At 35.7% G+C, this 16647-nt stretch overlaps 1 protein-coding gene across 3 annotated transcripts in view; it reads left to right on the forward strand.

The window, feature by feature from the left end:
* Positions 1-16647, forward strand: part of glu (structural maintenance of chromosomes 4-like protein gluon) — a 73979-nt gene that overhangs the window by 22636 nt on the left and 34696 nt on the right. Inside the window, exons 1-2 of one of the 3 annotated variants that reach the window (XM_067766986.1) lie at positions 4754-5436; positions 5521-5889. The exons of 1 other annotated variant lie outside the window; for it this stretch is intronic. In XM_067766986.1, coding sequence (XP_067623087.1) covers positions 5083-5436; positions 5521-5889 — 723 coding nt within the window. In that variant the 5' untranslated portion in view covers positions 4754-5082. Of the gene's footprint in view, positions 1-4753; positions 5437-5520; positions 5890-7427; positions 7479-16647 lie in introns of those variants that run through there. One more of the 3 variants, XM_067766989.1, reaches the window with a different exon arrangement.

Raw genomic sequence — 16647 nt, forward strand, 5'->3', positions numbered from 1 at the left:
GTAAAGAGCTTTTAAAGTGCAAGGATCTCTGAAATCCATTGAATTTCTTCTTATGAACCCTATCATAGAAAAAGCTTTTGATATTATTAAGTCAATGTGTTGAGAAAATGTTAGCTTTGAGTCGAAAATAACACCCAAATCTTTCATTTTGGTACTTCTAGCTAGAGCACAATTGTCTATATTGTAACTAAATATCATGTTGTTAGACTTCCTAGAGAAGGTGACAACACAGCATTTATTGATGTTCAGTTTGAGAAAATTCAAAGTGCACCACTGATTCAGTGAATTGAGATCGACTTGTAACTTATGGCTATCACTTGCATCACGAACGGTACAAAAAAGTTTGACGTCATCCGCGAACATTAGGCACTTAGCGAATTTAAAGCAATTCGGTAGGTCGTTAATAAATAAAAGAAATAGCAGTGGTCCGCAGTGAGTACCCTGAGGTATACTTGACCACGCGTCGATAAATAGTCTTGAGGTTGTATTCCCTAACTTAATAAATAGTTTCCTGTTTGACAGAAAACTAGCGAAGAAATTAATGAGAATGCCACTAACTCCGTAACTTCGTAACTTCTGCAAAAGTATGGTATGACATACCTTATTGAAGGCTTTTGAGAAGTCTGTGTAAATCACATCAAGTTGTGCCTGCTTTCCGAACGCACCCACTATACTATTCGTTAATAGGGTCAAGTTCGAACAGGTTGATCTTCCAGGAAAGAAGCCGTGTTGATCTTTAGAGATAAAATCCCGAACATGGTCAAATAACTTTGATTGGATTATGTAGTCGAACAATTTGGCCAGTGTCCCCTGTATAACGATAGGCCTATAATTACAAACATCATTACGATCACCAGACTTAAAGACCGGAACAATGTGACATAACTTCCACTGTTCGAGAAAAGTACCCTTATTGATAAAATGCTGGAAAAGCTGGGATATGGGATTAGCTAAAGTATAGCAGCAACGCTTGTAAAATACAGGCGCAAATCCCTCGGAGTCATGTTTGGAACTGGACTTTAGCGATGAAATAGCGGATAGTACATCCTCTTCGGCGATTGAAAAGGAGGTTATAGAAGATAAAGGTATGGAATGGAATGTAGGCGATATAGGAATGCTATGATTCTCATAAACTTTCTGAAAAAACTTTGCAAACAAGTCGCAGGACTCGACAGTATTGTCAGAGATAGCGCCATCATATTCCAAGTTCGTTGGGAATCCATTTGTTTTCCTCCTGGAATCTATGAATTTCCAAAATCCTCTCGGATTGGACTTTAAATTCGTTTCAACGGTTTACATATAGTGCCTAAATAAGAAGTTATGAAGATGATCATACTCCTTTCTTAAATGAATGAAGTTAAGACGATTGACTTCAGAATTATTATTCTTGAACTTCTTAAAAGCCTTATTCTTTTTATTTCTCAAGTTAGAGAGTCTTAGATTGAACCAAGGTGACTTGTTTTTGGCTGCGCTTCTTTTTAGGGGAACAAAATTAGAGATGGCTTCAGAAGAAATGGAACACAATATCTCGTAAGAAGTATTGGGAGAGCCGGAATTTTTCAGAAACTCCCAATCGGAAGAGTGCAAAAAATTATTTATAGACTCATAATCGGCACTCATGTAATCCCGCCGAGCTAGTGGTTCATCTTTTACGGTATCGAAACTATAAAACATAATACTAAGAAAAATAGCCTTATGATGAAAACTATTATTCAAAATAGGAGATAGACATTCATGGCATGATACTTTTAAATTATTAGTAACAAATATTAGATCTAGGATTTTATTATTGTCATTCTGAACTCCGTTACGTTGCAGGAAACCATGAGAGAGCAAAGTGCTTACGACATAGATTTCGACGCTGGAGCTGAGATTATGCGGTATTAAAGTTTTATTATGATTTTCCCAAGAGATATTGGGTAGATTAAAGTCGCCTAAGAAAATAATTTCATCACCAGACTTTAGAGAATTTGAGATTGCAATCACATTTTCTAAATGTTTTACATACATTTCTATATCACTACCAGGAGGAATATAAGAAACTAAAAGTATTAATGATTTTTTGCTAGTAAATTTAACTCTAACACAGATTTGATCTAACAACCCATCGGCTAAATCAAGACTGATTGCGTTACTGCACAAATTTGCTCTTACAGCCAGTAAAAAGAAGGTTGGTGTCATGTGGGGACACATTGCAAGCAGGACATAAACTATGTATGTCGAGGTTGATTCTGGATAGGTAAGGGTTTTACCTGTTACAGTATCCAGATCGAGGTTCAGTAAGAGTGACGCGCGTCTCCCTAGGGAGAGTGCTTTCCTCTTCTGCCAGTTCGAGGTATTTACCTTTAAGAACTGGCTTCGCCGGGCAATTCCTGGCATAGAGGAAACCAGGACACCTTTTTGCGGATATCATTGAGGGCCTGTTTGTGTATTTTTTTTTGTCTTCATACGGCGTTGTTTTCAGGTGCCGTATTTCCTCATAATGCTTGCGGAGATGACTTATTCGGGGAGTGTCTTTATCGTTAACACAACAACAACAACAAGCACAAAGACATTTTCTAATGTAAGAGAAATATTGTGCTTTTACATTATAATAATTTTTTTTTTTTTGGTTTAAGATTGTTGGCCAGAGAGTGTATCTCCACACGCCAGGTATTTCTCTTAGTGTGAATTTATAAATTTCCGGATTGAACTTCCAATGCCGATTGAGTGTATATTTGGGACCAGTAGCACCCAATGGTAATACCTTAGAGGCCAGAATCATGTGTAGCAGGCCCCTTCATAATTTGTTATTTCAATTGTAAATTGTACTTTTAGTGAGTTTAGTTTTTATATGGCACCACGCCAAGCACAAAATCTTTTGTATTGTATTCTTCGTGTCAGTATTTTAATAATTCATTTTCAAATTTATTGTCGTAAAATTTGTTTTTGTTTTTTAAAGGCACTACGCCAATGACAAAGTCGTTTCTTTTTTTTCCTTTCCTTTTGAATAATATGTAGTCAAATTTGGTTTTAATATCTTATTCTTTTCCCTTTCTTTTCAATTTATATGTAGTCACAAATCTTGTATCCCTTATTTTCGCTTAATTTTTTTATGTGTTTCGTTTTTAGAAGTAAAATTGAATTTACATATGTATATCCACTCTCTTGTTGTAGAAAAAGCCGAATGTCTCCTCTTGCCAAATTAAAATGGCGCCTTGCCCAGCGCCAAATCCGTTGTATTGTCTTCTTTGTGGCCGTATAGTAGCTCCGTTATTTGATTAGGTAAAAGTCTTTGATTGTGTATAAATTTCAAGATAATGATATATCTGAAGAAGACACAGGGAACATACGCATGTTAACTAAGTCTCCCTCCGCTAACAGTTTTGTGTCACTTTGTGGGAGAGACATGGTTGGGGGGATTACAAAGCTTAAAAACTCCTCCATGACTAATGCTGACAATCTTTTAATTCATTCATTCATTTATTTAAATAAAAATTAGTACAATGAGACTTAACATCTTTTATAGTACAACAAAATACAAAATTGTAATGAACTACATCAAGTAAACAATATAAAGAGGTGTAAATATATTATAAAAAATATAGAAATAATCAGGCCTGTTCTGAATTCCGACTCGGAATGAAAAGTAAAACGACATTGATTTCGACTCGGTTTCTATTTGGTGTTCTCAATTCCGATTGTAAAAAATCGATTCGAAGTCGATTTCGAATCGTTTTCATTCCGATTCGGTAACCAGTTTAATCAGCTGTTTTTGTTTATGTGTTTTGGTTTAAGTATCATAAAATTTTATTTTAATTAAAAAATGCCTGCAGATATGGTTTTTGATGCGCAGACGCAAGAACGCGTGCTATTGTGCGTGCGAATCGTAAAAATGCGCTGGATCGGAATTCAGAACAGGTCGACTTCATTTCGATCAGCATCGATTTGTTTGCCTAATAGATTTCTTGATAGAAGTTTTTAAAGAAAGATTTATTATGCCAATTTAACTCAAATTTAAACAAAAAATACACACAACTCTTCCAAATAAAATGAAGAATTTAAAAAAAATTATTTGAAAGATAAATATCGCAACATTTGTGTATAATCTGACAATTAATTTTCATTCCGACTGCTCAGAGGCAATACTTTTCAAACCGATAATTTTTGGTCGGAATCGAAATTGAGAACACCAATCCATTTCGATTCCGAAAAAATTGATCGGAATCGGAATCCAGAACAGGCCTGATAATCTGCCAATTAATTTTCATTCCGACTGCTCAGAGGCAATACTTTTCAAACCGATAATTTTTGGTCGGAATCGGAATCCAGAACAGGCCTGAATATTAACACTAATAGTAATAGTAATAATAATAACATTAGTAATAATAGTAATAATACTTATAAGGCATCATTAATAACCTATAAATGGTCGGTCAGAATTTAAGTCCGAATTTGCGAAATAAGAAAATAAGATTTGCTTGAAATTACTTTTGTTTAGCTTACCCCTAACGGAGGCAGGTATGGAATTCCAGGTTCTATAGTGTTGACAAAGAACAACCTCGCAGATGCTATGAAATTAAAGGTAGGGACAATTAATCACTAGTACGCTCATACCTCGTGAAAACAAATTTGTCAAACAGGTAAGAGGGAGACTTACAAGACATAAGACGAAACAGAAAAATACAGCTTCTGGCTTTACCGTACTGGAAAATATCACATCCCAAAAGTTTATTTCTCCATCTGGAGATGCGATCATATCTCTTAAGACCATAAACATACGAGTAATATGATTGAATAACACATCAATTTTGTGGGCAGATTGTGAATCCAACTTATTATAGACTAATTCGGAGTATGAAATTTACAATGGTGGAAAACGTTATGACGCTTACGATATTCAGCCAAGCAAGCTTTGTTTTCTTTTTATATCAAGCGCCAATTAAAAAGTAAAAATTAATTTTGAACTAGAGAAAGTTCAAAAACATCTGTTAAAACATCAAATAATTTGTGCCCTTATAAAAACAAAAAAATTCATACATATAGTTAAATAAAACACGCTTTTTTGGCAAGTCTGCCTATCGTCCCACCAAAAGCGATAAGATGTCATCTTCCAAGCGGAAGTCATTGCCGGGACAACAGAAGCAAACAACACCCGAAAAGCGGCGTCGCGGCTTTGGGCAAACGCTGACTGATGGCGCAAGCATAGCTGTGGCATCGGCTGCACAAGCTCAAAGCAATAATGAACCTGACGCGGCAGAACATCACGCTTTGGATGATGCAAACATATCAGATGATGAGGAAGGTGGAACACGTATTGGTGATATATATATACCACCACCTATACCGCCGCTTTGTTCAACGGAAAGTAAAGGACCACGTTTGATCATCAAAAAAATTGAAAATAAAAATTTTAAAAGTTATGCTGGTACAGTAGTACTGGGGCCCTTTCATCATGTAAGTAAAGAGTTAATATAGGTACTAGTACAGTTATTTAGATAATAAATAAATGTACAAATCTTTAACATTCTATATATGTAGTGTTTTACGGCAATAATTGGGCCTAATGGCAGCGGTAAAAGCAATGTTATTGATTCCATGTTATTTGTTTTTGGCTATCGTGCCAATAAAATACGTTGTAAGAAAATATCGACATTGCTACACAATTCTGCAAGATATCCCAATATGTCCATGTGTTCAGTTGCGGTTCATTTTCGGCAAATCCTGGATAAGGAGGGTGGTACTTGCGAAGAAATACCTGATAGTGATATTATAGTTGAACGTACAGCATTCCGAGATAACTCGTCATATTATACGATAAATGGGCGACGAGTACAATTTAAAGAGGTAGCAAAGCTATTAAAAAAACATCATGTCGATTTGGATCATAATAGATTTTTAATTTTGCAAGTAAGTGAGCAAACAAATAATATTAAACAAATTAGACTTATATAAACGTTGTTCTTATCAAGATTACTGAGCGTCAAGTCTTTGTATTACAAGACTTATATTCTTGTAAGACGGACGCATAATCTCCAATCTACAGCACACATTTTATGTGCAGTTGGAGAAACCTAGTCTCCAGATTACACCCTAATCACATTATATATGTAGATGGTAGTTGTAGAGAACCAGTCTCCAATCTACACTCTACTCACCTTCATTGATCTAATAGGTAGTGTTCTACAATCCAAACATTTATGTTCGAGAACGATTAGAAAACGTGTTCTAATGTATTTCTCTAAGGTAGGAGGTGAGAGGGCATTCTCGACAAAACGGGGACTTTGTTCTCGATACCGAGAACACGGTTACAATTCTAATCGAATCATAACGTTAAGTTTTAATTGGTTTCCAATGTGAATTTTAAATTGAAGCGCAATTAAATTCGAGTTATTAAAATCTCTTCAAATTTCATTGCTTTATTATTATAGTACTTTAAATGAGTTAGAGCTTATAAACTAAATATGAATATGATGGTAGCGTACTCCGCCTATTACACCAAAGATCCTGGGTTCACTCTCCGGGCACAGCAACATCAAATCTATCAAATTTTAGAAACAAGTTTTTTCAATTAGAAGAAAAATTTTCTAAGCGGGGTTGCCCCTCTGCAGTGATTGGCAAGCACTCCGAGTGTATTTCTGCCATGAAAAGCTTCTCAGTGAAAACTCATCTGCCTCAAAATCAAATATGCAAAATCCAAAGACTACGCTGTATAAATGTGACCTCATCGATAAATCAATAAAAAAAAAAAACAATCTATAACTGTGATGACATCAGCGTTTCTCAAATCGAATTCTGACCTAGTTTTCTAACCTTGTTTTCGATAAGCCCCCCAGCGGATTAGGGGGTTAGAATATACCCGCGGTAGGTATGCCTGTCGTAAGAGGCGACTAAAATACCATATTCAAGGGGTTTGTGTAGCGCAGCCCTTTCAAGTTGCCAGCGCAATACATAACTTCTCCAAACCCAATTGTCAACCTCACCTATCCGTGTCGAATCCTGTTTCATTAACAGCCGAGGCTCTGGCGACCCCGAACTCCTCATGGATCTAGGGGGTGGGAGGGCGGTATGGCCTAGAAGGTCGCATGTGGTCATAACAAATCGTTCCCGAGATGGTCGGGCTTGGTACCGGAACGTACCGGCTCTGCATCTGGAAAAGGACCATCAACTCGATAACACTCCCCAAGGCCTTCGGGGAGTGTCCTTATCTCTACAACAACAACAGAACTACATCAGATTTATAATGTAAAACCACAATATTTCTCTAACATTATTTATTATTTATTTTATTTATTTATTTATAACGGTGTTTGTTGTTGTTGTGTTGACGATAAAGACACTCGCCGAATAAGTCATCTCCGCAAGCATTATGAGGAAATACGGAACCTGAAAACACCGCCGTATGAAGACAAAAAAAAACAAACCGGCCCTCAGTGATATCCACAAAAAGGCGTAGAACCTCTATGCCAGGCATTGCCCGGCGAACGCAGTTCTTAAAGGTAAGTACCTCGAACTGGCAGAAGAGGAAAGCACTCTCCCTAGGGAGACGCGCGTCACTCTAGCTGAACTTCGATCTGGATACTGTAACAGGTAAAACTCTTACCTATCCAGAATCAACCTCGACATGACACATGACAACAACCTTCTTGTAAATCCCAATGTGGAACCAACGCATCTAACAACAACAACATGCTGATGTAATGTACCGATTGTTATATTGAAAGGCATTTAGCTGATGTCTAAATCCATTAACATGTCATCTAATATGATCCTGATATAGACTGAGTAGCATGCCAATGGGTATGGTATCTTCCATAGACTAACTGGTTTGTCAATCGGTATATATATCGCATCCTACTAGTTAATATACTAACTCCAACTCTGTTAATGAGGTTGCTAATCTCTTTGTAGATTTCTTCTTGGCAAACTTTATCACAGATAATGATTTATCTGAAGAAGACACAGAGAACATACGCATGCTAATTAAGTCTCCCTCCGCTAACAATTTTGGAGCACTTTCTCCCACAGAGGCAGATATGGTTGGGGGAATTACAAAACTTAAAAACTCCTCCATGACTAATGCTGACAATCTTTTAGTTATTCTCTTGAAAAAGTGTTCTTCGCTAGCACGACCTCTTATATTGTTGTTGTAGCAGCGCCTCTCCTCGTCCAATAGGCGCGACCCGATCACAAATTGTCATCAATATCGTCTAACGGGAGTAAAAGCAAAATTGCCGTTCAAACAGGAGGGACCATAGTGAGAGGAGTGTTAGAGGCGTTGGTTCCACATTACAATTGAAGGTAAAAGTTTAACCTGTTACATCACCGAGATGGAAGCTGAGCTATAGTGTCGCGCGTTTCCCTAGGTAGAGTGCGTTCCTCTTCTGCGAGTTCTGCGTATTTTTCTTTAATAACTGGATTCGCCGGGCAATTCCTGGCATAGAGGTCCGACGCCTGTTTGTGGATATCACTGAGGGCCTACTTGTGCTTTTTTGCTTAATACTACTGTATTCTCAGGTACCGTATTTCCTCATAATGCTTACGGATAAGTTCCCTTAAGCCCCTGGGAGGTGTAGCTTAATCAGTCAGATGTCTGTTGGGATGCACAGCTTTCTGGCTACTCAACAAAAACTGTTGATTTATCATTTCATTTCTCTCGTTAATCGGGAGTACTCTCGCCTCATTGCTGACGGAGGTCAGGGCGCAAGTGCTATTGTGGCCCTGGATGACCCTGGGTAAGCATTGGAGTACCCGTTTAGTTGTAGTGGGTTGTCGTCGCGGAGACCAGAACATCTAGGAAAATGGTACCGTCCATGGTAGGAACTGCATTGGGCAGATGTCGCAAACATATATATTATGTGCTGGTGACCGGTGCACAAGTTGGTAGATACTACGAGTCTGTTTCCCTGGCCTGTTCGTGTGCTTGTGCCGGAAAGACTGGCTAAGGCGCAGACTACGGAACGCCCTTGGGTGTGAACAGCAAGGTGCCAAAGTGTCAGGTGTAAAAGTTACTTGGACGACGGGTTTTGGCGTCTAGTTCAGAACATCCCGTCCGGTGTAACCATCCCTTACATGTGGGACACTGACAAGAGTGTGACCGTCCCAAAAGTGATCTTTTCCGGCGAACGCAGCGAAACCATTTCTCTGAACCAGGATCAGGCACAGGTTCCGGATTGGATTCGATACCTTTCCGGAGCAGGAGAATATGGCACAGTCCTGCTGCAAGGATCTGCTGGGAGGATGACTATGGGAGGGACGTTACAAATTAAACGGGGTTACACTGAAATTACAGCCATTGGTGGGGAAAATCCCTTATTAAACACCTGATATGCGCCAATCAACATGGATTTGTTTCGGTTAGATCCACGATAACGAACCTTGCTGTCCTTTCGGAGGACTGTTACCTGCCTCAATATAAGTAAGTTTCACACTGTGGCGTGCAGACACTTATCTTCGCACGACTCTTGAAGTTAAAAACTTGGGTATATACTTCGACTCAAACTTTAATTTTAACACTCACGTCAGCTTAATTTCTAATGCGCTTTCAATGCTTGCATTTGTGGGACGCCATTCTACAAACTTCTCTGACCCCTACACACTCAAAGTTTTATATTCGTCCTTTTTATGGTCCAAACTAATATTTCTTGTTTTTGATCCTCTATTACACTTAGCAATAACTTTCGACATTGCTGTACGTATTATTTCGCGTGTCACTTGCAACGGTTTCCAACCACTGAATATTTCTAACTGTATTTCCCTTTTCGGCGCACACTTTCCAACAGGAAATGAAGAGAAAAAACTGACAGACAGTACTTACATTTCGAGGAGACTCACCAGTAAATGGCTCAAGATAATCTTCTAACAGCTGCTTAATAGGCTTGAAATATTCCCGTAGTAGGCATGCCAGTCTTAAAATGAGAATAAAATTCAGGGACGCGAAGGTTCGAGGGACCAACAGTTAAAGGTTCCAAGGGTAGTCAGACTAGTGCCAGAAGGTGTTAGTACCAGAGCGTACCGCTTTCGCAAAAGGACGAAATAAATATTTTTTTCTGTTAAAACAGCGTAATCTTTGATGGGTGTCTACTTCGACTCAAACTCCCACTGGCTCTCCCACATCCATTTAAAAAAAATCTTTCTCAGCCTGACTTTGAACCTATTTCGATTTAAAGTATTACGCTCTAACAGCTACACCGGGTGTTTATTTTCTCAGACAGCTATAATACACTTCCACCTTGCGCACTTGTGTGTATTGAGCTTAGTATGCAATTGAAAATATTTGGATTTTTCAAATGCATAGTAGGCGAGGTGAAAAAATAATTTTATTAGTTTTGGGAGTCATAGTGTACAAGTACAAGTGTGTTGACTTCTTCCTGACAGGCACTCGCTTAAGTGAGCATAACGGAAAAATCTGGGTTGCCATTGTTGTTTCGGTTGAAAACGGTCAATTAGGGTTCTGTGCAGAGACGTATAAGATTGATACAGGGTTTATGTAGTCACAAAAGTGTTACTCCTGTTCCACAGCATTTTAATTTTATATCATGGCGAAAAGTGTTCAGTTCAGAGTTATTGACTTTCATTAAAAGTTTAATTTATTACGGAGGGTTACTCCTTTAAGTATAAAAAGCAAAGAAAACGTAGAGTTTTTCAAATTATTGTGAACAACTTTTTAATTTGAATTCCTGTACCCAAGTTCACTATATTTGTGTGTCAGGGTGTGGGTGTTCCCCGCGTTGGGGTTGGGACGCACCTTGTCCCGCTCGAGTGTGGCAACAGGGAACAAAGGACATAAAGCCGGAGTTTCCTAAGGTACGCACTGGAAAAGAAATGAAAGAAAAGAAAAACAATTTTAATTAGTCTGGGCATAAAACCGTAAATCTGAGCAAAACACTTATATAAGTGTCAAATTTTTTGGTTGGGTATCAAAACCCTCAAAATTACGACAACCATATGAAGTTTTTTTTTAATTTCTTCTACAAATATCTCTTGGAAGATGTAACATTTTTGAGTTCCGCGTTCGGATCCGTGATTCTGGGCCCAAAGCGCGTCTGTGTGCACCTGTCGCGATATTTCTTGGGTGAGTCATAGCAGCTGGGGCTAATGTAAAGAACCACCGTAGCTGCTTCCACAGGCAGTCCAGACGCATATTATCTGGTACGAAGGGTAGCACAGAACATGGGTTTTTTCTTTTTGGTAATAGTCTAGTTGAGGGGCCGACTGCTATTAATCTCGAGAACAATAATCCGATGGCGGAAAAGAAAAATTTTATCTATATCCGGAGATATTTGCAGTTGAAGTTGGCGATTTGTGTAAACAGCCTTAGAAGTGAAATTTGTCCATGTTACACGTGTGCCGCTTTATATTTTGACTCTAACTTAAATAAATTTTGCTTTCCGTATGTTTCCGCATTGTTGCAGACTACAAATCTTCTAGTATTCTTATTTCCGCGGAAATATATGCAACTATTTCATCTGTAAATACTACAAAGTTTTATTAAACTATCAAATGCAACTCAGCTTGAAGTACTCCTACGTACCAAAAATGCAACTCTAGACCTGAGATTTGCATCAGGTGAGCGAGGCTGTTTGTAGTTTTGACGTTTATCGTTTAGTTGACACACTTGTATAGGTACACTATGTTGGGAGTTGAAGAATTTGATGTGATCGAACGGGAATAAGTGTGTTCATCTTATGTGCAAATTAACTAACAAATTTTAAAACATATTTTATTTTGTTAAATAAAATATTAATATAAATATTTACTAAAAATACGTTTAAATAAAATATTAATATAAACATTTACTAAAAATACGTGTTTGTGTGTTATTCAATTAAAATGTAACATGTGTGTATTGGTGCATAAATGCACGAAAGAGGACATTCCTTTTATGGAGTCTTTTATATGGCGACCGTGACAGTATCCCTACAATGGCGGCCAAGAATGGCAAATATTTCAAAGGGAAATTTTTAAACATAGGGTAAAACCGGGATAGATGCCCCACTTTTTCGAAAAGCCGCCTAATTTTAAAAATATTAATTTTAAACCAATAAGTTTTATTAATGTAGCTAGTTCAATCTTTCAACTTGAATTATTATTATTATTTTTTATCCTATCATAAACAGTTTTTGAAAAAATTAGCTTTTCGTGAAACTTTTTTATTGGGGATAGATGCCTACCTGTATGAATAGTTGCCCCACCTAGAAAATGTTGAGAGGGATAGATGCCCTTTATACCATGCAAGCGAAAAAACGAAACCAATGCAAGGTAGTTCTACTCCTACTGCAAAACCATAATAAATAAAACATTTTGTGTTTTTTTAATCTTTTAATTGTTATCATTAGTTAATTAATAATTCTAATACAAACTAAAGGTCATATTTTAATTAAAGCTTTTGCTTAACTAAACAATAAATGTTTAAGGGTTAAAATGTACAGTTATATTTTTTTATTAAATTAAATTTTAAAAGCGTTTATTCAACAAAAAAAATTATTATAAAAATTAGCTTTAACTGTCAGCATGCACATTGCACATACATTTTTATATTAAACTAAAAATAAAAATAAATAAAATTATTATTTCATCCAATTTAAATGAAGTTCGGCTTGATATTGCTTTTAATTTTCCACATCTTGTGCAATAATTCTTGTCCATTTCATTGAACGCTGCCTGAAGGCTTTCCATCCCAACGAAATGCTCGAGGCCGCACTCCTTTTCGTTTGTATTTTCTCGGCACCGTTTTGCTGAAATCTGTAAAAAGTTCGAATTTAAGTATACGTAAATATATAAAAAGTATGTCAGACTCTAAAAATATTACAAAAATATATACTTACTCCATATGTGATATTTTGAGGGATAGATGCCCTTAGGGGTCCTTAGAGGCATCGATACCTCTAAAAAACAGGGCAACTATCCTTTCTAACACTTGTGTGCAATCTCAAAATGAGGTAATAAAAAATATATTGGAATGTATTACTAATTATAAAGTTATACGACGCAAAATACCAACCTTTAAAACTTTTACGTGTTTTTTAACGTTGCCGCGAAAATAATACCACACAACAACTAAACGCATCTTCACTGCACGAATGCCCTTCGGTACTTAAAATGCGGGTGGACTGCGGCTCCTACCTGTGTAATTAATTCTTAGTCACGAGCTCGTTAAATAAGGTTTTTTGAATATGGAGCATCTATCCCGTTGGGGCATCTATCCCGGTTTTACCCCATAAATATGTGGATCCTTTAAACTATTCATTTACCAATTAAAAAATGTAAAAATTAAAAAATGGTAAAATGATGAATTGATTTGCAATGTACATGTGGTGTGGTGATATAAGATTTTATGTAGAACACTGAATATCATCGTTAATTGAACATGATTGTTTTGTTTTTGTATATTGATGCAATAAAACTGAAAAACGTTTAACAATAAAAAGTGTTCAAATTAATATGAATACTAAATGAACTTTCAAACGATGTAAATAAAATTAAAAAAAGGAAAGAAAATGAACTTATTTTTAAATTATATATTATCATCATTATTTATCCGTAATAACAGTCACTTGTAATAATAGCGGTGTGGCAAAATAAATTTACACATTTACATATGTACATATGCGGTATGCTGAAAATAATATTGTGTTTTAACAAATGTGGTGCGCTTATAGAAGCAGAGCAGAGAAAGAAAGCAGAAAAGCATTAAAAACAACAGATTATAAACGAAAAAGGAAGGAAGTAAATCAAAAGTATCAACAACAAATTGTAACTCCAAAACAGCGTCAAAATTGTATCTATTTAATTAGCGAGCTTTGCTCATATTGCTTTATACAATGGTTTTTGTTATTGATATTAGAGAAAAATTGTAAAGTTTACAAACGGCGATGGTTACTAGGACATGTTTCTGAATTTCACTTCTTCATCAGCTAGCTTTTCGGGAGCTGAGCATTGAACTCGAATCTCCAACTTTAAAAATTTGTTTGTATTTTTTCCGAAAAGTACATTTAAAAACAAATTTAAAAAAAAGATCCCAAACGGTCAATTTTTGAAAAAGTTATAGCATTTTGAAAACAAAAACGGTGTTTTTTTTTTTTTTAATTTATAACTTTTTTTGAGTTGGATGAAAAAATTTGAAAAAATTCTGAAAAACGTCTTTCGTAAGCTAGAAAAAGAAGAAAAACTTTCAGCCAATTCTAAAGGGGTCGGGTTCGAAATTGGTCGAAATGGGATGGAATACCCCATATGTATTACACTATATAAATATATGTTTGGCATAGTGACAATTGGCCAGAGTTTGGCAAAAATTAAAACATTCTGTTATGTGAATATGAGATATTCATCTTAAAGCAATTACGTACGAAATATTAAATTTGATTTAAAAAGCGTGCGTCCATTATTCAATAATAAATAAACAATTTGACTAAAAACGATGCGTCCGTAAAGCAATAATTAATTGAGAAGTTTTATACAAAGTGGTGCATTCGTAGTCGTGTATGTATATGAAGGTTTTTGGAATTATATTTTTAGATTTTGCAAATTTTATTTTCTTACAATAAATTACACGGAAATTGTTTCAATATTACATTTTCAAAATTCAATTTTGATTTTGTTTTGTTTTTCTTTTACATGTGCGATTATAATAGTCCACATACATCTTCAAATGCCACAATAGAATTTAGTGCTGCTAGAGATTCTTTATAGATGGCGGTTGAGCAAACTGTTACTGTTTGTAGGTTGAACAGCCGTTCAGATATGGTGAAGTCTATCCTTGCATCAACAACTTTTAAGGATTCTAGGGATGTTGTTGCTAAAATGATTATTGAGGACGAACAGGAGGTAAAAGAGCGGCAGGTGTTAGCGTATCGGTCACGTCCGATAAGATCTAATAGTTTTCGCGGGAATTTTAGAGGTAATAATAATTTTGGATATAATAACAATTTTAGATTCAATGGTAATGCAACTAGACCTAACAATAATTTACATTTTCGAAATACTAATTATAATAGAGGCAACAATAGGTCTAATAATTACAACAACAATTACAATAGAAATAACAAGCGGTCTGCAAATAACAGTAATTCAAATAATCAGCGTTTAAATAACAGAAATTCAGTCAATGTTCGTGCCGAAGCCCCTCAGGAGCGAATACTGAGGGAGCAGGTGCTATTGGATTAAATTCTTTTAAATCAATATATTGTCTAAATTTAAATTATTCGGACTTCATCGAAGTCAACTGTAGCGATTCTTCTAAAATATGTTCTTTTCTTGTAGATTCTCAGGCAGATATTTCACTTATAAAAATTTCTAGTTTAGCAAGTGACGTTATAGTAGATAACAGTAATGTAATAAATATAACAGGTGTAACAACAGACAGTAACAACTTTAGGCACAGTTAGTACGAACATAGTAGTTTCAAATATATTTTTTCCTCTGACTATTCATGTTGTTGATGACAACTTTAATATTCCTTCGGATGGTATAATAGGAAAAGACTTTTTAAAAGCAAACAAATGCATAATCAATTATGCGAATGATAAAATAACGATATGACTAGGGAGAGAAAGAGTTAATATTTCAATTTTGCATATCACTTCAACAGATACTCTTGTAATTCCACCAAGATGTGAAGTTTTTCGTGTTTTTAGTTTGAATAAATCGGAAAATCCAGTTTTTGTCGATTCTCATGAACTTTGTAGTGGTGTTTTTACCGCAAAATGTGTCATTGATACGAAAAATCCTATTTTAAAAATTATTAATACTACTGACGAAGTGAAGTATGTTAAAAACTTCAACATTCAAACTGAGGACATAGAAAATTTTGATATCTATCGCATAAATGAGACATCTGTTGATTCAAAACGCATAGAAGAGCTTAAGTCAGTTTTAGTAAAACAAATACCTTCGTATGCAAAAGATAAATTACTTGACTTATGTTTGAAATATTTAGATATTTTTGCTCTAAAAACAGACTTAATGACGATTATTAATTTTTTCGAGCAAAAATTAAGACTAACGGACAAGACACCAGTGTACATAAAAAATTATAGATTGCCATATTCACAGCGTGCTGAAATAAATAAACAGGTTGATAATTTGTTAAAAAATGATTTAATTGAAGGAAGTTGTTCAAATTATAACAGCCCATTGATATTAGTACCGAATAATGACCCAACTGGACAAAAAGCATATCGGAATGTGTGTACACTTTAGAGCAGTCAATAAAAAACTTATTGCAGATAAATTTCCTTTGGCACGTCTTGATGATATTTTGGATAACCTTAGTCGAGCCAAATATTTTTCGACTTTGGATCTTTTTTCGGGTTTCCATCAAATTCCATTACATAAAGATTCGAGAGATATAACATTATTTAGTACAGATCGTGGATCTTTTCGTTGGAAAGTTTTACCATTTGGACTAAATGTTGCTCCTAACTCGTTTTCAAGAATGATGTCAATAGCATTTTCCGGCATTGCACCTAATCAAGCCTTTATGTATATAGACGATATTATAGTCATTGGATGTAGTGAGACCCATCATTTAAAAAATTTAGAGACAGTTTTTGAGACATGTAGAAAGCTTAATTTGCGGCTTAATCCTAATAAATATAATTTTCTTAGATCTCAGGTAACATTTTTGGGGCATAAATGTTCAGCAAAGGGTTTGTTACCTTACTTACT

Source organism: Eurosta solidaginis, chromosome 2, assembly GCF_040869045.1.
Source record: "Eurosta solidaginis isolate ZX-2024a chromosome 2, ASM4086904v1, whole genome shotgun sequence".
NCBI classification, from domain to species: domain Eukaryota; kingdom Metazoa; phylum Arthropoda; class Insecta; order Diptera; family Tephritidae; genus Eurosta; species Eurosta solidaginis.